The sequence below is a fragment of the Camponotus vicinus genome, unplaced genomic scaffold (genome assembly GCF_025532165.1).
Source record: "Camponotus vicinus isolate PSW18456_S1 unplaced genomic scaffold, iyCamVici1.0 SCAF_11, whole genome shotgun sequence".
NCBI classification, from domain to species: domain Eukaryota; kingdom Metazoa; phylum Arthropoda; class Insecta; order Hymenoptera; family Formicidae; genus Camponotus; species Camponotus vicinus.
The window spans coordinates 14,663,985-14,687,002 of NW_028141947.1; the positions used below are offsets into that span (position 1 = coordinate 14,663,985).

Genomic DNA, 23,018 nt, shown 5'->3' on the forward strand with positions numbered 1-23,018 from the left:
AGGCGTGCGGTAGATTTAATTTGACAGTTGACAATTTGATCAATAGTTTGATCATTTGTATCTTTTGTAATTGTAGTTGCGGATATGATTTTACATTTTTAATAATAACGCCTAAAAATCGCCTCTACGTAATTACTTTATTGACTTACATCGTGATCTAGAATCGTATGTTTATTTATGTTTATTTACAATCGAAACACGAGCCGAGAGAATTGGCCAATAGATGAAAATTCGTCTTTTATATACATTGACCACGCCGATCAGTTATACAGGGTGTCCCGAAACTAACGCTTGATATTTTAAAGGCAGATTCTCTGGCCAATTTAAAAACGATTTTTCCTTAGAGAGCGAAAATGTCGCGGCACTAATAGTTTTCGAGTTATAAACGATTGAAAATAAAGGGTTTTTCGCAAACTAAGGCTTATGGGAATAAAATATTAATAAAGTCATATTCTTTAGTTAATTTTAGGTAGAGTTTACTTTAATAGAATTTTAATTTAAGGCTTAGTTAGAAAGATACATGATGACAAAAATTGAGAATATGCAAAAAATAATGATCTCCCTCGACATTTTCGCTGAGGAAAAATCGTTTTTAAATTGGTCAGAGAATCTGCCTTTAAAATATCAAGCGTTAGTTTCGGGACACCTTGTATAACGATCGATATTTATGCAAGCAACTTGGCGATATCTCTCTCTTTCTCTCTAAGTTGGTGGTTAGCTAGAATATTTTGAGAGTCGTATTCATAGGATTGTTGTCACTCTTGAAAATAATGTGAAAATGTATGCAAGGTACGTTTGAAACTCGTGTACATTGCGTTTGAAACGCATAGACATAGAGAAACGTGAAATATTTGCGTTCACGTAACGGAGATTTATTTTAAATCAAAGATCTAACTTAATTGTTATTGGATTATTGCGTATGAATTAAAATTTTACATTTATAGTTTTATATTATTCTTAATATTCTTATGTATGAATTAAAATTTTTATTTTACATCAATGATTTTTAAATATAATTTTTGAATAAACAAAAAAATATACACAGTCGATTTTTCATTTAAAGAAAAAAATGTGTGTGTGTGAAAAGCAATTTTCCTTAAAATCATAGAATAATATAAACTTCTTAAAAAATTTTTTTCTATATTTTTAATTCTACATTTATTAATATTTATTTTGTAAAAAAAACATACTTTTGTAAAAAAAAACATACTTTTGTAAAAAAATCGTATTACTTTATGTATGATGTATAAATATTTATTTAGCAAAAGATTTATACTTTTTAAGAACTTCTTATATAATTGATATGAAACTTTCGGACTCTCATATTTTTTTTCATACGCAACAACTTAATGTAGCTGATTCGTTTATTTCATAAGCGGTGTAAGTCCAGTTTATAAAATATATCAGATCGAGACATTGCAGCGATTTATATCTACATCACATTGAAAGTTGTGGTGCTTCAAAGCTAGACTTATATCGTTTTTAAAACAAACCTAATTCATTTTACTTATTTCATTTTACAGTGATATTGATTAGAAAGTTTCGCAATTTCGGCGTGGCGAATAAAATGTCACGTTCTTCGGATTTCTCATCTGGTAAGAGAAGCGTAACTTTTGTTCTACATTAAAATTTCATTTAATCCTTAGACGTAGACCGAAGTTTCATTCTGTCTTAGATTGCGTAAAGATTAAACGTCGATTCTCTCCTGTAAAGTTTCGATAAGCAGTTACGCATCCTCTGATCAGCTTTTAAATTTTAAACGATTGCTTAAACACATTTTTATACACATGCTTATACACATTTTCTTATCTCTCTATATTCGCTGTTAATAAAGTCTAGTACAGGTAAATTATGAAGCTATCTACTCGAGAGTTAGTAGCAGCTTCACATGTGAATTTACATCGACTTATCGGCAGCATATCAACAACTTCCGACGAGACATTGCTTTTCATCAAATTTGTGCAACAATGCGATGAATAAAGCGTTGTTTCAATGAGAGATTAGGAGCGCCGATCTTGTGTCGTTAATCGATTTTCGAGTGCGAGATATTCATAGACGCGGATAATAGCACGGTTATGTGCATCGCGATAATAAAATTTTATCGCTCTGTCGGGGGGCACATATATCGCAATGCGGATGTCGAAGTTGCGATTGACCCCCAACAGCGGCGAAATACGATGCACTATCAGGTGATCCTATGGTCAGTAAACTTTTACTGTCGTCGGATATGCGAACACGGTGGCTTTCAAAGGCAGTACTATGCACGCGATAATATATATTTCTCTTAATCGTTTCTCCCTTCGGATGTGTGCGGTTACGCGTGATAATTGGACACGATGGAAATTCCATGTTCTTGTAATGCATAAACGATTATGAGATTATCATGCAACGCCTCTGTTAATATCGAGAAAAGACGACACGGTCGAAATAAATCTTGTCGAAATAAATTTTCATTTTTATATGTCGTTTAAAAGACAACAGACAATTTTAAAAGGAGATCACCGCTCGCGTTTTGTAGAGCAATTAGTTTTTTTCATTACTTATATGTCTCCCAGAGAATTAAAATTGTTTCTGTTATAAATGGAAAATGATAAATCGTGCTTGTGCGTGTAATTATTCAGGTCGCAATTAATTATGTGCTATTTCATAAATTAATTTGCTCGTGTCAGGAATAATTAACATAAATAGAAGAAGACCTTCAATGACCTATTTTTAGAAAGATTTCTCTCCAGCGTTGTGGATCACATCAGGGAATAATGGCTCTGTATTTAGGTCATGGCTTTAAAGCTGATATCGTTGCGTTCGGCTTAAATTGTAACTTTAAATGATGAAAGTTATTATTACAGAAATTGTATAAAATAGATTGAAAATTTTATTCTTTCAGATCATTAGTAATCGAGTTCATTTAAATTATGCAATCTTGATATTTTTTGATACAAAAATGCAATATTTTATTTTTTATTTTATTTCAATCCATCAATAGTTACAAATAATTGATTGACAAAGTTATCGATCCTTGTGAAAAACCCTTGGCAGTGGAAATTGTTTTAATGAAAACAAACTATATATAAATGTTGTAAATAATCAGTCTTTAATTCTCGGTTTACGAATCAGTCAGATGAATTAGAATTTCAATATTTATATTTAAGATGTATTATATATTATGTAAAAAGAGATAACGTCATTGGCAAGCCGGATATTAAATGAACTCTATATCTTTGGTCCCAGATAAGAACAAAAACTTTTAAATATGATTAGCACAATTTATCTTGATTATCGTGACACGAGCAAAAATCTCTTTCAATCGTTAGAAAATATTAACTTTTCCGTAAATCCAGTTGCATTTTACAATGCATTTATTTTGCTTGTTTTAAAAAAGGCTTTTTTGCAATAGTATGACATTTTATATTATAATAGATAGCATTTGAGTATTTTTGATTACTTGGTGAGTCACCTATATAATTGTACAAAAGGGAGAAAAAGGATCAAGGTATAAAAAATTTGCGGGTATAGAGATAAAAAATATTATAAAATCGTGACCTCCTTTTTGATAGAAAACTTGTATTGCTTCTTCCTGATTGAAAACAAGATCGTAATTAACCAAATGTATATTTGCGTGACATGTTTTATATGCGTTGCTTCTCATCGTCTGACGAATTCGTAACGCTATCACTTACAATATAACACGATAAATCTTATCTTCCCGCAGAATGTCGACCAATACGGAACTCATATATATCACATGTGTGTTTTTAAAGATAGTAAAATAAGAACGAAATTGAAATTTGCTTCATAGACTCAATCATAGTGATTTTTTTCCATCCAATGTTCTTTGTAAAGAACTTGATAATATTATTATACATCATGCCTAGAATCTTGTCTTGCATTCTTCGGTTATATGCGTGTCAATTATTGTTCGTATACGCAAATAACGAGAGAGTATTTGGCGGTATTTCCGGTTAGCTGACAGCGTGCGATATCAAAGCACACTATTTCTTTTCGTTGATTCTTCTTAAGCTTCCGTCGTTTTTTTTACTTCGTTCTGAGTTAATCTTGTTTTTCAAGAGAATATACGCGATTTTATCGTGATTTTTCTGAAGATCTACGCTTATTGAGTAGTAAAACGACAAGATGCGAACTTCCGCTCGCAGTAATCGATGTGCATTGAAAAAAGCCATCGTGATGTTGCGTGCGACAATGTCAGAAATATTTTATATAATTTTATATAATTCTTGTATTATTGTATTATTTAAAGATCTCTTTTTGATAAGAATTTTTTCCTTTTAAAAATTTATTTCTTTCAAACTAGTTTCGTATATCAACCGTGTCTTATATATTAGTGAGAAATAGTGACCTTTTCGGAGTTTGTGCGACACTTGTGCAATTTTTATCGATACAGGATACAGATAACATACACATAACGCATCGTACTAAAAGTCCTACAAGTCAAAGTTAAATGTCAAAATTTTATCGCTTGACGTTTTGACGTAACGGACTAGTTATAAAATACAAATGATAGATTCGATAAAAATGCGACCTCGCTATCGATCGTACTTTAAACAGTTGTTTTTTTTTTCTTATGATTATTATGCATACAATTTCCTCGACAGTCGTAATCGTGTAATGGGACTCGTTACTTCCACTAATTAATAGGAAAGTGAAAATATATACGGATGAAGTTCGTTCATTACGTCGCCTCTGAATTTGCTGATTAAAATTGAACGCTTGGGCGATAAAACGGTTACCATAGAATCGAGTAAGGAAAACTGGAAATATATGTGCGTGCGTGCGAGTTTAAAAGAATTGAAACGAGAAAAAAATGTGTGCTCGTTTGAAATATGCGAGCGGAAGTACACATGCGGCATCGTTATTCGATACAAATAGATAAATAATCGATTATGTACAAGTATGAACAAGGTATACAAGCCGCGACGGTGACGTCGGTGTGCTTTCGTATGCGTACTCAAGATGAATTCAGCCACTCCATTTTATTCCGTCTCGCTAAACTTCTTCTAACTTCTCAATTTCAACGTAACATGTCATGTTACGAATATTGAAAGCATAGCGAGAGGAAGGAAACGTGGCCTCTCACGAATATCGATTCGCGAGAATGTTCTCACGTTCGCTCGGCATTAACAATAATGTCGGAGCACAGCTCCGAGGAAAACAGCATTATATATTATCACATAATTTCAGGCTACTGATTAATCTACATATTATTCGCTCCTTCAGCAGCGAGATCGCTAAAGTGAATAATTAAGTCGCCTAAAGTCGGCTATCGCTTTAAACTTGGTCAGTATCTCTAGCTGAAATTTTGTTCTCGCTGAGGCTACACCTCGATGCTAAGCTCGCCGTGCAACTATATTCCTATTTATACCTATATTTCTCAGCCAATAGAGTCAGTGAAATTTTTCGTCTTATAATCGCGCAAGTCTTCTCGATTGTTTACATCTCAGATTGCAATTGCATTTGCTGACATCGAGGCGCGGCTTAAGCGCAAGACGTCCGAAAGAGGTCTGCGGCCATGATACGTAGAGGAGATCTTCGCAAATTTTAACGTATCGCTCGCTCACGAAATGATAATCGTTGACAAAACGAAACGGCTTGTAATAAAACTCTATGAAACGCATGTAACTGTGCTGTATCAAAATTCTTGCTCGCTGTCGGCGACGTGTAATCGATTACTTTTGGCAGTAAATGATAGCGAGACTTCGAAGCTTCTTGCGTCACCACGGCCGCAATATACGTCACGTTGCATTAAGTATCTTCCTCGATCGACGTCTTAATTTATCTAGTAACGATAACGATGCGACGCGATTTGGTGCGCGCGACATCCCGAATTATCTATTATTTTTACAGACAATCTCGTGTGAGTCATGTCACGCGCGTTTAAAAAGAACAAAGGGGCGCGAGACGAGACGGAAAGCTCTCGCTCGGCTTTGTAGAATCACTCGTCTATTCTATTACCAAGAAGAACTAACGTAGTTAATACTAGTACGTTGCGCGCGACGCTCGATGCCTCGGATTTCTGTGAATGAACGAGGTGTTTCTTAATCAAGATGTGTCAATCGGATCGACGTGACGCCTTGGTGAATTAATCGTCATCGATAGCCACGAAAATTCGCTCTGCCCTACGATCCCTCGAACATTATTTCACACAATAATGCTCCAGATATCGTACGTGATATCAAATATATATAAATACTTTGTATTGTATCTGTTAATTGGATAAAATATGGCTTTAAATTATTTTTTTGGCAGTTAATGTTAGTAAATGAGACAAAATGATATGGAGAACGGTTTCACACATTAATATCTATTAAAATGACTTAATTTTAATTTATAACTACGTTGCTATATTGAACTTTGCGATAATCAAATCGTTAAAGTTACGGTTAAGGTCAACCAATATTGAGGAAACTGTCTCATAATAAATTGCTAATCCGCTAACAACGCATTATCGATCTAATAAGCCCGTCATTTACTGCATTAATTCCCGGGCATTACGCCAAAATATATATAATCATGTATATACTATATATATTTACTTCCTGCTGCGCTAACCGTTGAAATTCTAATCAAGGCGCAGCGTCGTTCGATCGTCACTAAGCCATTCTACCATAATAGTGACATACTACTAGGATTTTATTATTTATTGTCCTCGTTGAAGTAATTCGCACTTTAATTCTGCGACTTACTGTTCACTCTCCTTTTTTTATCCTCATTTCGGGATGACTTTCTGGCAGTTTGATAATTGGAATTGTGAAAACTTTCGCGTGGATGGAACGTGTAACGGTTCTTCGAAAAGCAATAAGGTTTCAAACGCGCCAAGATAACGAAAGGTATCAAAATTCGACAACTTCCGGAATCCGCCGGCTATCGCGGCAGTGATTGTTTCGATGTCTGCTGTAGCTTTCGGCCGAGAACTTGTTAAGCGTTTGTTGCGTCGCGCATTTAAATTTTACGCGTTCGCTGCAAATTGGCCCCCCCCCCCCCCCATCAGATAAATATATTTCAGATATATTTAAATCTTTATTTAAAAAGTTATATATATATGTATATATATAAAATGATTCAGTCTCTTAAAATGAGAAAATTGTGAATTGGCAGTATATTATTAGAAATTATTAAATAGAGCCAGACGGCTGCTGCAATGTTGATGAATAAAAAGTTACAACAAACACGCTTGATTAATCCGCCGTTACACGTTTTCTGTCGCACCCCTGCTTTCATTCCACTTCCGATGTAGACATCATGGGCTTATAATCCTAAGAACGTTTCAATCACTGTTCTACACTATAATCCTCGACACTCCTTATTAATCAGATATTGTCTGACTCTTCCAAGCTTTTATCTCTCTCGGCTGTCGTTACTCCTTGAATCTAAAGCGAGACCCACCTCTCTCGATTAGAACATCCGATCGGGAACGAAATCCGCTTGTTCGGTAAAAAAAAGAAGGCGCTCTTCCACTCGCCCGAGTCATCGAGCGTCGAACGTATTTTTCGATCATAGGTGCAAACTCTGATTCTTCCATCTAACGTGCTGCATCTCTTGCACGCGACAGTTCTGCGCGTTACGCGGAGGTAGTTCCACGGATCCTCCACCGGCGACGACGACGACGACAGCTGGCTCGTCTTCTTCAGGAGAGTAGGACCGAGCAGAGTCTGGCCGCTGGTCTATGGAGGACCGCCGGAACCTGGATCGACGATGACATGGACGACGGCGATCGTCACACGGTAGTGACCCGATCAACCTCGACGTAACGCACAGAACTGTCGCTGTGTCAGCATATCACTTCCTTCCCGTCGATTATCGCCGTCTCGGACGAGATGCTCTTCAAACGGTGCTGGGATATCGAGCGGCGACCGCGCCGCCGACAGATCCGCCAGATGATGAAGCAAGCGACAGCGAGGACGGTGATCAAGACGAGCGCGCCCAGGGCCAGCTGTAGAGGTGGCAGTCGCAGGAGCATAGAGCAATGTGTCAGGGCCTCGTCGTAACCGGAAGGACAATGGGACACCCCGTCGCACCAAAGCGAGGCGTTTATGCAGGCGTCCAGTTCTGGACAACGTTGCTCGCAGTCCCGCGACATTTGCAGACCCGCCGTTGACGTCACTGACGGCCTGCGGGTCAGAGAGAATCGATAGAATTATATTGTTTCGCTGCGTGACGACGTCTCTCTCTTTCTCTTTCTCTTTTTCTCTTTCGACTTTCACCCGCTAAATCGAGGGCAGGTGACGTTGAGCGGATATTAAGTGTTTTTTAAGGAGAAAAAGAGGAAGAAAGATATTCTGGAGTAACTGCTATTTCCTTGCTTTAATATTATGTTTGAGGTATAATAAATCAAAAAGCACAAGATGATTTAATTTAATTTTTATAAAGGGAGATTCTCTCTCGTATTATTGTATTATTAATATTTTTAAATATCTATAAAAAATTTCATAAAATTTTATGGAGTTTTACATTTATACAGTACATTTTTTTCTCCAGAAAAATTAAATTATCAATTATCATTATAATGGGGATAAAACATTGAGAGATATATTTTTTAAATTCTATATTTTATATATAATTTCTGCTTTAGAGATTTTATACAATTTGTGCAAATATATGATAGAACGCGTGTATTTATTAGGGCAATTTTCATTTCTACTTCATAAATTATTCTTCACGAAAGAGATTGCGGAAGTTATAGATAAGTTACGGCGAAGTTTAATGAAGAGATCTTAAGGAGAAGATTGCGTTCGTGAAAACTCTAACAACAAGCCTTCGTTATGCTCACTTTATCGGAAATACTTCCAGTAATACTTGTAGTTCACATTTACTCCTCTTTTTTACTCGTGAAAATATGTTACCTTCTGGTGAGCTCGAGCCACGTGATCGTGTAAGAAGCTGGTTCTTTTACGATAAATTCTACGGCGATGGTCCTGATCGGATCCTGTCCCGGTGCAAGAATCATCGCGTTACTGCTAACAGCCCAACCGTCGCTGAAAATTTCCACCACGTGATGCCTCGAATCAGCAGGTGGCTTTGGGCAAACTGACACGTGGATCGCGCCGCCCGTGTGCACGATGATGCGATTCTTGGTCGCGCATTTCGTGCTGTTCGACATAATTATGCCGTGCATTTTCACGTACAAATATTGACCCGGACCGGGATCGATCAACCACGGCTGATTCTCACAATTTTTCTAGGAATGGCAAAGAAAAAAAAAAGATTAATACATGCTTGAGATAAAATAGATATGCAGAGTGATTACACTAGATTACTTTTTATTCTCATTATTTTTTATTTCAATTCTTTTATCAAAAAGTATATCGAGATATTTATATTTTTTCTGCAAGCGTTGCTAGACATCAAGTATTGTCATTGCTCTTATTTAAACCTTTTTCACATATTGAGAGATGTGAGCTCGTTCGCAAATATAATTTATTTCTTCTCTTAAACCTTTCCTCTCAAGACCAGAATATGATGAATAAGAATTATCTTATAGTCAGTTTCTCTAGCGAGTCTGTATATAAAGGCTTCTCATGTTTACCTCATTTTCCTCGGATGATGATGTGTATTTAATTTCGCCAGACGGTCCTCTGACTCTGCGTTTCTGCATGCAATCTGCATGCACCGTCTTGACAAATTCCCAATGGCCTTCGAAGAAGAGATTGTTGTAATCATCCAAAGCGTCCATAGATAGAACGGTGAAATGTACCTCGGCGATATTAGAAGTGGATTTGATATTGATGGGTAGCGATCGATTCGAGCAAAGACAATCGCGTTGAATGGGTGGCGCGTTTGGCCAAGGTAAATCGAGCACCTGCAAATAAACACCAAAGAGAGATGCTTCCGATCGTATTTATTCTCGGAATCCTGATTTATAACTTTCCAATTAATATATGCCACGTAACTAAAGACCCATGCTTGGAATGCGAAATGAATCTTGATAAATCATATCATTGAGTCAAATCAAAACCGTATTCCACCATCTCTAATAACGCGGATATGAGATATCTAACTAATAATACAACTCGGCGCATGTTGAGGTCTGATTCATGTCGGTATTGACTACTGTGGAAACTTCGAAGTTTGTCAGCCCGTTTCGGTTTACCGTATTTCGGATTCCGAGATTGCTGATACTTGCTATCGCAGGTAAAATCATTACCCCTAATTACCAGATTAATACTACTCGCTAATACGTAACTTTTACTGCATCGAACTGTAATTTACGTCGCTCGAGTTTCTAACAACTCACAAATGGTAAAAATGATTTAAAATGTTTAATGTTATACACAATTTTTTTTTGAAAAATGTTCTTAAATTTCATAAGCTCAATTAAAATATTAATTACATATAATATTCAAGTGAGTCAGCGATTTCATGACATATATCGATTGCAAAACTCGCGGAAGAACAATGCAATGGGTTTGTCGTGGAACTTAATCGTGATTAGCACAAGTTTCAATCACGCACCTTAACGGAAAAGTTCTCGGAGCCGACGCAGAGCAGCCTATTGAAATCGGTGCTGTTAACGCTGCGACAGGTGCGATTCCCATTGAGGAGCTTGTTGAACCTCAGCGTCACCATCTCGTCGTGTTCTCCTTCGAAGCGGTACACGCAGCTGCAAAACCCGTTCTGGCCTGCACTTTCAGCACTTAATCGAATCTACACGCCTCGCCGGCCAGGCAAAGGAGCCGGTTCAGTGATCGATACTGCAGGAAGATTACGAGGAGCATCGAAGGTTGGACGCTCGTTAATCGGAAAGCGGCTCGCAAAGTGATTCTAAGGGTGTATCACGGTAACGTGCGACCACCATTACCGAGTTTCTGCTCCCTTTTTTGGATACCGCAGTCAAATTATTTTCGTCAGAGAACATTTCTGCCTTTCACTATCCGATTGGGAAATAAATCTCCTTGGCGAATGCAAATAGCAATTTTGCTAAATTGAATAAGATTATTTTTACGTCTCATCTGGCCGATCAGTATATATAAAAAATAATTCAATGAGCAAAAAAATTTCCAATTTATGTCATAATATCCAATTATGTTAATCTTGTATTGTTGTATTTTATAAAATAAATGTAGATGATTTCCTACAAGAGGGAGAAAAGACGGAATTACGCGTTTCTATAGAATATTATAATAAAATGCTCTCTTTCTTCTCCATGCATTTTGCTGAACGTTAAGGAGAAATTTTTAAATTTTGCTGGCGGAAAGATCTTGGTCTAACGGCGCAAAGCTCATTTTACGATTGTCGTAAAGTCTAACTGATATTTTATCGAAGTTGTGGAAGATTCGATCCTGCGGACAGTAATAAAAGAACGACGCGAGCGATAGGACCGTACGAAGCCCGTATCAAAGACGAAACGTGTATATTCGTTCCGTAGGAGAGCACACTTTTCGTACTTTATCGCAGATATCTATACTCTGTGAGTCGTATGATAGCTATAAAGATTTCGCGAAAAGATGTCTGGGATCTGAGAAATAAATTGATACAGATCATGATAAGTTTTCTTTATGGAAATATCTGGAATGAATCACCAGGAACAGAGACTAGAGCGATATATTTAAGTCTTCTGTTTCTGATGATGTGTTCACTATAACATAGTACAAAAGCTCTGTATCAAGAATACTTTATATCAAGGTTTGATATTTATGGAAGAGATACGATAGAAATAGTATTGATTAATGTAATATTAATTGAATAATGTAATATTAATAATACGCCAACATACGCTATCTGTGGATTTATCGATAACGAGAATAAGTGATAAAGCTTTGATGGATGTTTTTAATTACGACAACATGTATAATATATTTTTAATCGCAATTTAGTAATACATGTTCTAATTTCATCTTGATTTGCCATCAATATATCATTCGTGAATCATTCAATCGCGAAAAAAGATAGGAAAAACCGATATATATTTTATAGCGAAGCGGCAACGGCCATTATTAATAGCAGGCTGCCATGAATTAATGAATGATAACGATTAACGACGTCATTATCGCATCATTATATTGTTATATTAGCCTTTGCAATGGTATTCCGAATTGATACGGCCCCACCATAAACGATAAATTGTCAAATTGCCAATTGTGACACTTTATCGGCGAACGAATAATTACGAATAAATGATAATGTATCGATCGACGAAGGTGCGAGATTATACTATAAATTTCGCCATAAATTTCAAGGCGCGCGCTAACCATGTGTTCAGTAAGCATCGAAGTTAATCGACGTTGGACGGTAACGCATATTTCCAGTAGACAAGTCCAAGCGAAATATTTTCTCCGGTACTTGGAGATACATTTCGCTATCGTAACAATATGAATATGGCATCGTATTCTTACCTTATATTCTTTGATCCTCCACGGCCGTACAGGAATATATCGCGGGGTCCCCGGAATTTATGATCCGGATAATGGTCTCGGTTGCGACTATAAAAGATGCGGGAACATGGTCCGCTACCGTATGGATCGCCATCCTGATGAAGATCGACAAATTCGTACAGAGCGCGAAAATTGACGGGTCTGGAAAAATTATTTTACATCGAGTTAATTAATTTGTTAAAGTAAAAATGAGAAAATAGATTCTAGAGAAAATAGATTAATTATATCGCGTATGTGTACGAGATATACAAAGCTACCTGCTATCTACGAAATTGAAGCAATTAAGAAAAATAGAGTTTATATAGAAGAAATTATATAAATAAAAATAAATTTGAAATTGATTCATGAAGCAATTAAAAAAAATAGAGTTTATGTAGAAGAAATTATATAAATAAATATAAATAAAATTATATAAATTTTAAAAGATATTCTCTTTGCAATAATAATATATAACGCGACGTTTCCATCTCGTAAAAATCTTGTCTTAAGTTCAGAGAGATGCTAATACGCTTTGCGTTTACGACTGCGGGGATGTATGTATTAACGTAATAACAACCGCGCGCACGGAAGTATAGGGTTAATATGTGCTGTTGTCCGGTAGGGTTCGGTGCGCTGATGAAGATCGACGAACCCCGGTGGATTGTGGAAGGCGATGGGCCTTGAAGAGAGACGTTGCACCGTGCGCGGTTACCGGGATGTTATTAAACCGGCCTGAGCTTATTATAAAGCTCGCTGTGTAGGCTTTACTTGGCGCGGAAAGGATTAACTGGACCGTGCGATGTATCCGCATTGCGCGTCACTCATCGTCGGTCGAGCACGCCGTGTCTACACGCGTGATGGACACATGCGAGAGATTAAAAAAAAAATAGAGAGGACGACGACACGGTAGATCGGCACATGGCGTGATAAGCGAATGTAATGCGTGTAAAATGTGAATCGGAGTGTGTCATCGACGACTCGCGGAAAGACTGATTCTCAATTATTCACTGACAGAAATCCCCGATCCGGATCTTTGTCGCGTGCACTTTGAAGAATTATCGTGTGCGCGAGTAAATGGAAAATAACGATAGAGAGAGGGGAACGCAAATGTTCGCTGATTAATGCGATAAAGACGTGATTGCGATTTAATGAAGCATTTGATAAGAGCCAATTTTAGAATTTATTTTATACGCGAATATTGCGCTCAGTTTTTATTATTGACAATGAATCTTTATTGAAAGATTGGGCTCTATAAATCTTGTTTTCTCTCACTACTTTAAATTATAATATTTCTCGAGTGCGAGAGCATCCGATGCAGCATGAGATATTTAATCGAAACTCGCGTTTCTTCATGCATGACATGCACAGACAGATTTAAATAATTTTTATATTCACGGAGCAAGGCGAATCAAGGGATAAACGTAACATTTTTGGAAGATGGGAGGAGAGGATACATATAAAATTAAGCAAATAGGGGATGCGGAGGCCGCTGCGCGTCTCGGCATTCCTCTAAATTCTGCTATCTTCCCTTCGCAACGGAAAGAACGCGGCAAAAAAGGAAGAATCCTTCCACTCTCATGAATAATCTATATTGTGGAGAGAGCGTAGAGCACGGTGAACGAATGAAACGTGCTGCTGCGACAGATATTGCACGTCGTATTCCTATAAAACGTCCTCATATTTCGCTTCTAACGCTCCGGTGGTTCGATACAGTGTTGTAAGCAAATCGGATGAAACGCGAAATTACAAAAAACGTAAGTCGAGTACACATATATATATATATATATTATTTTTTAAATCGTTTTACTAATTTTCGTCGATGCAACCTGCCATTACATTCTTTCGAAATATTTCAGTGGCCTATTAATACTTTTTTACGCGATCTGCTTTCGAAATAAAAATTTTCAAGGGTGAGAATTTATAGATATTTTTTGAACTTTCGAATTCTTTCCGATTTGTACGGCCAGTTGCATGCATTTTTCCATTTCTATTTCTCTTTTTCATTATATGAATATTTTTCGAAGAGCACTCAGATTGCTATCGAAGAAACATCAAGAATTAAAAAAGTAATATAATCTTTTAGAATAGATATTAGAAGAAATTAATATAATCTTTTAGAATAGATGGATAAAATATTAATAAATTCTATAACTTAATTAATCCATCGCGATATTGTTGTTTGCTGGTTCGAATCCAATTAATTAAGGAACAACAGAAGTTATATAACTTTTTAAACGAATATCAAAAGTTACAAGCACTCTACTGAATTCAATTAAAACATAGGATATAAGCGATACTTCAACTCGAACTTTAATTTAACTTTTTACTTAATTTCGAAATTTATCTTTATATATATTATTATAAAAGTTAGGTATCTTCTAATAATTTCAGTATCTTCATGCGTACAATATCGGTTAAATAGCGGTGTAAGATATAATTTAAAAAATAAATAAAAATTTCTAATATAAAAAGACACTTGCCTAAGCGCCGTCGATTCAATCATGCGCATCTCGATAGTTAAACTGCTGCCAGAGGAAACGAAGCTTTCTCCTAAAGAGCACGGACGACTGGTATTCTGCAAGATAGCGTGATCGCAAGTCTTTGGTACTTTATCCTTGCAGTATCTCGCCAGCAACGTGGTATTACTCGCGGGACGCGCAAGAACGGGTTGAATCGGGTCGCCCATTCTCTCGGCATAACGCTGACGTTCTTTTTCACTGAAACAGACATTACGTTGACTCTCTTTCCTAGAAATGCCGTTTAGCAATTGAAAAAATTACGGCGACTTGAAAAATTAATACGCAAAATTAAAGCAGAAGTTGGTATAATTCGAAACTGACAAGGTAATTAAGAATGAAAAAGAAAGCAAAATAATATATATTACCAGACGACATCGTTGCACTCCGATAGCGGCATCATCTCGCCATCCCAGACCATCAGCGTCGTGGAGCAATCCTCGTCCGTGGTGGACAGACTGGTGCCTACGTGGAACTTGAGGATGGACAACCAGACGCGAAACTGCGGCTGCGGCGGTCTCGACGCCGGTCTCCTCCAGACGGTACCAGGTCTTTGCTCCGGGAACTTGGGCAACGGACGCGGGGGCGTCGGGCTCGGCGGGGTGGGACCAGCGCCGCGAAGATGGTACAAGCACGTGCTGTTTCTCGGCAGAGAGTGACGTGGCGACGCCAGGACGCCACCGCCGGTGCCCCTCAGCCAAAATTCGCAACGTTTATTCTTGGCGTAGGTCGGTGATTCGGCGTCCACGAACGTGACCTGGAAGCCGACGCGCGTTCACGTTGCGTGCAGCGGGGCCGGGCTTCGCGTCGCCCCGATTCGCCCCCTTCGAACGGGAAGTTGAGCGGATTGCCCGAGCGATCGCGTGCTTGCGGTCCTATCTGATGCGAATGAATTCGCCGCGGTGTGTCGTTAGGAAATTTTACGGGATAATGCGAGCGTTGGTGATATCGTTGTTTCTACAATGCGGGAGCTCGTTAAATTTTATGCGCAATCAACGAGGTGAAGCGAATTCCCAAATTTCCATAGTGAAGACAGAGAAAGAGAGATGATAATATACAATTTATATCTTAGTTCTTTAAAGAGTTAGATTGTTTCGTTAAATGTATAATCATATTTATGATGATTATGACGATTATTTCGATATGCATAGTAATTTTCTTCGACTACCGCAGTTCGTTGCATTAATAGGATGAATGACAATCGATTAAATAGCGATTAAATAGACATGCTCGTATCCAGGAATTACAGTTCAAACGTAAGATAAGATTTATTTGCCAAAGTATTCTCTCTCGTAGAATATTACCTGTATCTATACATCTAAAGTGTTCAATTTTATGGGTGATTAAGAAGGAACGGACAGAATAGACATTAATTAAGGTGGTCATTATGCAGTTTACGGCGAGAGCTCTCTCACGTACTTGCACTTCTAATTGAAATCCATGTAGGGAATGGGGCGGCGTCGGATGTAAGAAGGTGCCATAAGGAGAGGTAGTAAACTCCACAAGGATCTCCGGGCCGCTGCTGATGGCCTCCGGTACGGGTTCTCCGCCGCCGCAAAATTTTAGGATCACAGGCTCCCTCGTGGTGTATCCGTCATATACTGTTACATAGTCCTGCAAAGGCAAATTTATATCTATGTGGAAGAGATAAGCGTAATTTGAGAATAAATCGATTAAGTCCCTAACGGTAAATTCGTCGTCGATATATTTTCTCATATTAATATCTAATTCGTTCAATTAATATCATAAATAAATATCTTAAATTTATTACTTATATTGTACTAAATATTTAAATTTTAAGGAATTCTTGCGTTAATTGATTAAGAATAATAATTATTAATAATATGAAAGTTAGAAAAGTTTGATATATTGAAAGATGTAATTCTGAAAGATATTATAACGGATTTTCGAGAAAAGAAAAGCAAAAAGAATTACATAAAAAGCTATAGAATCGGGATAAATTATCGCGAAAGGGTAATTGAATTTGTACGGCTGCATTTAGCTCGTAATCGGCTCTATATACTGTCAACAGAAATATCATAGTCGTGGCTTTTTCCGACCACAGTAAAGAGAGAAATGCAGAGTTTAAAGATTTTTCCACTGACAGGAAATATATATAACTATGCAAAAATAGCGCGACAGCGCTTGGCAGACTGGTCACGTGTTGTTCTCTCTTTTCTCCGTCTTTGTCTCGAATTTATAACGGCTAATCCAATTTTCGCGGTGGCTTTACCTGAACGACGTCGCAATCTTGCCAGAGACGTAGCTCCCGGGGTGGTGGTTCGGCCTGAGTAGCTGGTCGCGCCCTTACAGCTACCAATTGGCCTCGGGGCTGTTTTACGTGTATTAAAGCATGTTTGCCCGCTGGCACTTCGTGCTGTCTCACCTACGTCGTACATAAATCGTAGTAAATCTATTTCTCTCTACACTATCTATGTTCTTCTCGCATAAAATCATTATCTTAATGCTGATATACATTATATGCGGCAAATTATATTTTCTTAGCGATTAAAGATGTAAATGTAAATATAAATATTACAAAAGCAATATATTTCATCGAATAGTATCAGTTTTAATTCTTTTTATTTATATCTTGTGCTAATTAAAAATTAACTTTTATCTTTCAAAATTATTTATTGAAGTTTATTAAATCATATATTTAAAAATTAAGAATAGGCCTAATAGATTTTTCTATAAAGTTCAAGTTTCAGCAAGAAAATATTAAAATTTATTTTTTCTACTATTTTTACTTAGATATCAGTCTAAGCTTGATGTGAATATATTTGTTACAACTTACAAGAATAGTAAATAGAGTAAAAAAATAAGTTTTAAAAAGAATCATTTGATAGATTTATTTAGTGCGACATATAAAAATAAATCTTAAATTTGCTATTTATTCTTTGTGATTGAGTTAACGGAGTAAAAACGTGTCGATCGACTTTTATTTAGACATCGAAGAGCGATGTTGAGCGTAAGTACATGATACAGATCGGAATGTTGTATCAGAGTTTTTGAAATAAGATAAACTTTTAGTAGAAATATACTGACAGAGATTGCGAGCTTCGAAATCGTAATCGAAGTCTATCTAGCGTAAGTCCCATGAGTGTCTGCCTGTCTATAGTTGTACACGAAGAGGATAAATGACTGCCTCCGTTTGTTGAAACCAGAGACCGTAAATTCTACTGAAACCTTCACGTATTTCACCCATCGGAATGGCTGAATATCGAGGAAGTTGATTAGTCTCGGTATCGCGATGATAAATGCTGACATTATTACAACTAGCATTGGCTACCGAACTTCATCATAAATAATCCGTGCAAAAACAAAATTTATTCTCTAGTAAGAAGGGAGACAAAAAGTTAACTAAAGATCAAGAAAATAATAAAAACAGACTAAGAATTTCGAATCATTATTCTTTTTAAATTATTTTAAATTAAATTTCTCGTAACAAAATCAGTAATATCTTGCCAATTCTTTGCGAAAATATTGTTAATGCGTTTCACGTACAGAAATTCGTGCTTGGCTGCCGACCAATTTTGAATTTTCTACTGCAAACAAAAAATTGTGCCGGCCAGAAAGTCATCTCGCGCGTTGATTTACGTGACGAGGAGACTCGCATAGTACTAGCGAGATGCTAAGGGGAAATAATGGCCACCGGAAGAGAACCATCCGAAAATTTGTTAACCGCATGCGAGGGGAAGCGAGCCATTTTTACGACTTCCGTTGCAGGTGTGTCTGCTTGAAACAGAAATATGAGCCGCGTCAAGACTCCGGAGAGAGGATCCTTGTCTGACTATGTCGATCGTATATCTTTGCCGCGCATCTGCTCAGTGACGAGCAAATTAATTTAAGCGATGATACATTATCCTAACGATACGCCTGATACGCCAGAAACGTTCCCTTAATGAGCAGCCTAAGGAAAAAAGGCAGAAGATGGAAGCTCTTATAAGTATATTTTTTGCTGAAGATGCATTGGATATTTTTGAATCCTTTTTCGCGTATCATTTTAATTGAAATTGTGTATTAAATATTCTATAAAATGTGAACAACAAATTTATTATCACTAGCATTACTTAATGCACGGTTATATTTGCGATGATTTTTCTTTTACAATTTTTTACGATGTAGAATAAAAACGCATCGCACGCTTTTTGCCAATAATGGTACAATTTAAGCGAGCCTTACCGCGTAATAGCAGGTGAGATTGCGGGGATAGAGACCGGGAAAGTTGGGCGACTGCAATCTGCACTTCTTCCGGTCGCAGTCGGTGAATATACGGGAGCAATAAGTCCCGGATATTAGGTCCCCTAAGAACTGCTCGGAGCTCGGCTTTGTAGGCGGTGGCACGTGTTGCCCGAACATTTGCACCGGCATCGCCATCGACGTGTTCGCGTCGGACGTGCGCTCGGTCGACGCCAGTGTCCCGACGACCTGCGTTATTCCTGACCACGTGACATTGGAATTTTAATCATCGACGATGAAAATATCGGGAAATTCTTTGTCCGCACAATTTCAATGGTCGTAATGATACCCGCCATGCAATTTTGCAAACGAGGCTACTTCAAACTCTGAACAATTCTTTTGTCAAATATTCGCTCGAAATACATTTAAGTAATTAAATGATACAATTATATTTATTTGAGCGAACTAAAATATATATTAAAGGTAACACAAGTATAACAGATTTTCAAATTCGAAAAGTTTACATCTCTTATAAGTGTTTTAATATTATAAAATTGTACAATTTTTTATTATTTATAACACGAAATATTTTATTAAAAAAATTCATACATAAAATAAAATAAAAAAAAATTCGTTAGATTTCGAATAGTCTTTTTACAGAAAATGTCTAAATTTGTCCCGGACTGATTTCGACCGAAATGAGTACACGAAATAAAAGCTATGGAACATAGAACAAATGTCGAACGTGTCGCAAGCCAAACTTCGAGATACGTGCTCGAAATCTGGAAACGGAAGCTGATCACCTACCGACGAAGGGATTTCCGTAACGCACCACCGCGTCGGACTTTCTGATCATCTTGTATGCCATCCTAAAGTCGAAGTTGAATCCTGTCTGATCTTTGCTAAGCCTGAGCAGCTTGAGGATGATCGAGACGCTGGGTGTTTCGCTGTAATAGATCGCGGGTCCCCAGGATGTGCCGCACCAAAGACCACCGACGTCGGGACGTTGTGCCTCCGAGATCTGCAAGGATCCATCAGGACATCCCTCCGCGGTGAACGACACGAATTTGCCTAAAGTAAAACTGTCGAAGGTCAGCTGCAAACGGAAAAGCTCAGCGTAAATAATGACGAATAATAATAATAAATATTGTGAATAAGTGTTTAAAAGATTAAAATAGTTTGAAAATAAATATTTCTAAATAATCGAAAAGTATTAATAAAATAGAAGAGATTCGAATTCATTAAAAAAAAATATTTTTTCCGTATTTTAATCTAGTAAAAGATACAATCTGACTAGAAGGATATTAAACATTTTTATTCTTGTGTTTATTAGATTACTTTATATCTTCTTATATTTTTGATTAATTTTTCAAATATGTTTCTCTAAATTTTATTTAACGACTGACATTGTCGTGATTGGATGAATGATTTTACTGCAAAAGTTTATTTTTTATATTGCCGATCAAATAAATTTCCATCGGCATCCTCATCGATCATTGATCGAGCCGTCAGAAATGGATAGTTTGCACAATTTTTCATACGAAAGAGCAGTCGCGCACGTCCGTTCGCGTCATGCGATTAAAATATCGACAATCCCGCTTTTTGGCGGTGATAGAAAGCAGTTTGCATCCGTAGTCATGCGTGAGTGATACGATTGACGTATTAAATACCCATCAAGAAATATTTATACGTAACAGAATATGCTTTACTATACTTTGTTAATAATATTTTGCAAACAATGAAACTCTTTCAAGTTTATTTATATATCATTTCGTTACTCAAGTTTTTTTAAAGAAACTCCAGAGAAAGTGGATCAAGCTTCGCAAATTGACTTCAATATATCGTGTGAAACATAATTTCGCGCGGCTACCGTACTCTGTTTCACATCGATGCGACTCTTGGCAAGGCCGCGGCTCCTTTGAGAGAGAAACGAGGACAATAAACTATCTACCTAGACCACTGGTGCGGGATAGTGTAAGGGATTCTCGTGACCTGCGCTAGGCAGATATGAGAAAGCTGGCAAATATTACTGTGTAAATAATTCGGCGGCTGGAGGCAGAAGAGTTTTTGTGTGCGCTCTCGAGAAAGTTTTCGCGCTCTCGGAAACTCGGTGCACGGTCAGTTTTGCGCAATCGTCGGAAAATTCGCGACGTTTATTAAAAATTCCGCTTTTAATTTCTCCGCAGAAAGCCGGACAGAAAAAGATAATTCCTTTCGCTGTCGCGTGAAAATAAATGCGCAAATGTTTTTTGGAATATGGTGAACGTTCCTTTGGTCTGCGCATCGATTGCGTAATTTTTATTCTTTTTAAGAGATTTTCTTTAAGAAGCGTGTTTCACTTTGGAGGTATTAATAGTCCTGTTACAAATCCTGTTTACGCAAAGAAAATAATTATTTGTTAAGACTTATGAGCTTCTCTTAATTTACGATTCGTTAAAAACTTGAATATTCGGAATTTAATTTACTACATAAATCCAGCGCTGTTCCGTTTTCTTTCTTCTTTATCGTCTCCTGGTTTCTTCATTGAACTTTTTTACTTCGTTAATGCGTACTTTAATTAAAGCCAGATTCAGTGAAATGTAATTTATTGCAAATTTCCGAGACGCGTCTTTTTTCATAGTTCATGAAGAAAATGTTGATAAATAATGATGCGAATGTAATCGATGTAATATTAATATTAATATTAATGATACTTAAAAACCTTTGAATGGTCTGAAGACTCACCTGCACAATATCACCAAAATCATCACCTGGCGCATTAAAGGTGAGCTTGCAAATGTAAGGCACCTTATCTTCCTTCGGTCGATGCAGTTCCAAATCATACGTCTTCCCCACGTCACCATAATATGTTTTATTACAAGCTGCAACATGAATTAAAATATGTATACATGAGTTAAAATATTTTAATATTTTACATTCTTTCCGTTCATACATGTGTGTCGATATTTATTTTTATTCTCTCTCCTATTTATTCCTGAGATTATTTTTGTCGAGTTTGTAAAATGTTTATAATAAATATCAAAGACTCGCTATTATTGGAAATTTGCTCGACACATTTAATGCGCTATTATAATTGTATGTGCGTGCATATGTACGTGATATTATCTATTTTTAATATAAAACTCCATCAAAGTTTAGTTTATTATATATTTTCCGATTTATATAACTATCATATAAATATAACAAACAGTCATAAAAATAATCATATAGATACGGCATGTCACATATATAATTAGTTTGATAATTTTTACAATCCTTATAACTTTGACATTTCGATAGCTCTTTCTCTTGCTCAATAGCAGAGAGATACGTTGTCCTATAGTGGATTCCCCTTATCTTCTTGAAACCGATTTCTTACCGCGGCCAACAACGTCGTCATGGCCGCCCGTAAATTTTCTTTTACGAATAGCATTTTTCAAACCCGGAAGTGCACTTTCCAGAGCCGTGAAAAATCGTATTTGTGGCTAAAAATTTATGGGAAAAAGAGATAGTCGACGAGCATGCCTTTTTGTAATATTTTCATCATATTTTTTCTACGTAAAAAATACTACAAAATCTAAATTTTATACTTACAAGGATATAATTATGCCTCATTTTTTATTTAATGTTCAATTAAAATTGATGATTTACTAGGATAAGATATAATTATTTTCATATTAATCATCTTGAACATCTCTCTTTTATCTTGATTTTTATGTCATAATTTTAGTTATAAGTCATTAGCTGTTATGAGAATTCCATTTTAGCTTTCTACGGAATTAGTATTCTTGCGAACTTCCAGTGGAATTAACTTGATTACAGAGCTCTCAATGTAATCGCGAGATTAGAGACGACAGGTTCAAATAAAGCGCCTGTTTGTAATAATCCAAACGTTTCTGTTAAAAGTAATTTTTATTAACATAAAACTCTCTCGAGACGACAAGAAAAATATACATAAATACAACGTTTAGTTTATACT

At 36.7% G+C, this 23,018-nt stretch overlaps 2 protein-coding genes and 1 long non-coding RNA gene across 8 annotated transcripts in view; 1 reads left to right on the top strand and 2 right to left on the bottom strand.

Annotated features, from left to right (window-relative positions):
- The window catches only part of LOC145962174 (uncharacterized), a 41,481-nt gene that overhangs the window by 4,562 nt on the left and 13,901 nt on the right, over window positions 1-23,018 (top strand). The gene's annotated exons all lie outside the window — the stretch shown is intronic.
- LOC145962187 (uncharacterized) lies at window positions 3,392-6,984 on the bottom strand. The gene is made up of 2 exons (XR_014435839.1): window positions 4,555-6,984; window positions 3,392-4,439 (listed from the first exon to the last, which is right to left on the bottom strand). It is a non-coding gene; the product is annotated as an uncharacterized LOC145962187 (long non-coding RNA).
- LOC145962170 (uncharacterized) overlaps window positions 7,020-23,018 on the bottom strand; it is a 146,542-nt gene continuing 130,543 nt past the window's right edge. For all 6 annotated transcript variants that reach the window (XM_083083106.1, XM_083083103.1, XM_083083105.1 and 3 more), the window contains 12 exons: window positions 21,785-21,921; window positions 19,868-20,156; window positions 19,064-19,320; window positions 17,112-17,264; window positions 16,298-16,492; window positions 15,247-15,635; window positions 14,843-15,079; window positions 12,345-12,524; window positions 10,465-10,612; window positions 9,539-9,811; window positions 8,856-9,190; window positions 7,020-8,123 (listed from right to left, as the gene is read on the bottom strand). In XM_083083106.1, the coding sequence (XP_082939232.1) occupies window positions 7,784-8,123; window positions 8,856-9,190; window positions 9,539-9,811; window positions 10,465-10,612; window positions 12,345-12,524; window positions 14,843-15,079; window positions 15,247-15,635; window positions 16,298-16,492; window positions 17,112-17,264; window positions 19,064-19,320; window positions 19,868-20,156; window positions 21,785-21,921 (2,933 nt within the window). In that variant the 3' untranslated portion in view covers window positions 7,020-7,783. The remainder of the gene's footprint in view (window positions 8,124-8,855; window positions 9,191-9,538; window positions 9,812-10,464; window positions 10,613-12,344; window positions 12,525-14,842; window positions 15,080-15,246; window positions 15,636-16,297; window positions 16,493-17,111; window positions 17,265-19,063; window positions 19,321-19,867; window positions 20,157-21,784; window positions 21,922-23,018) is intronic.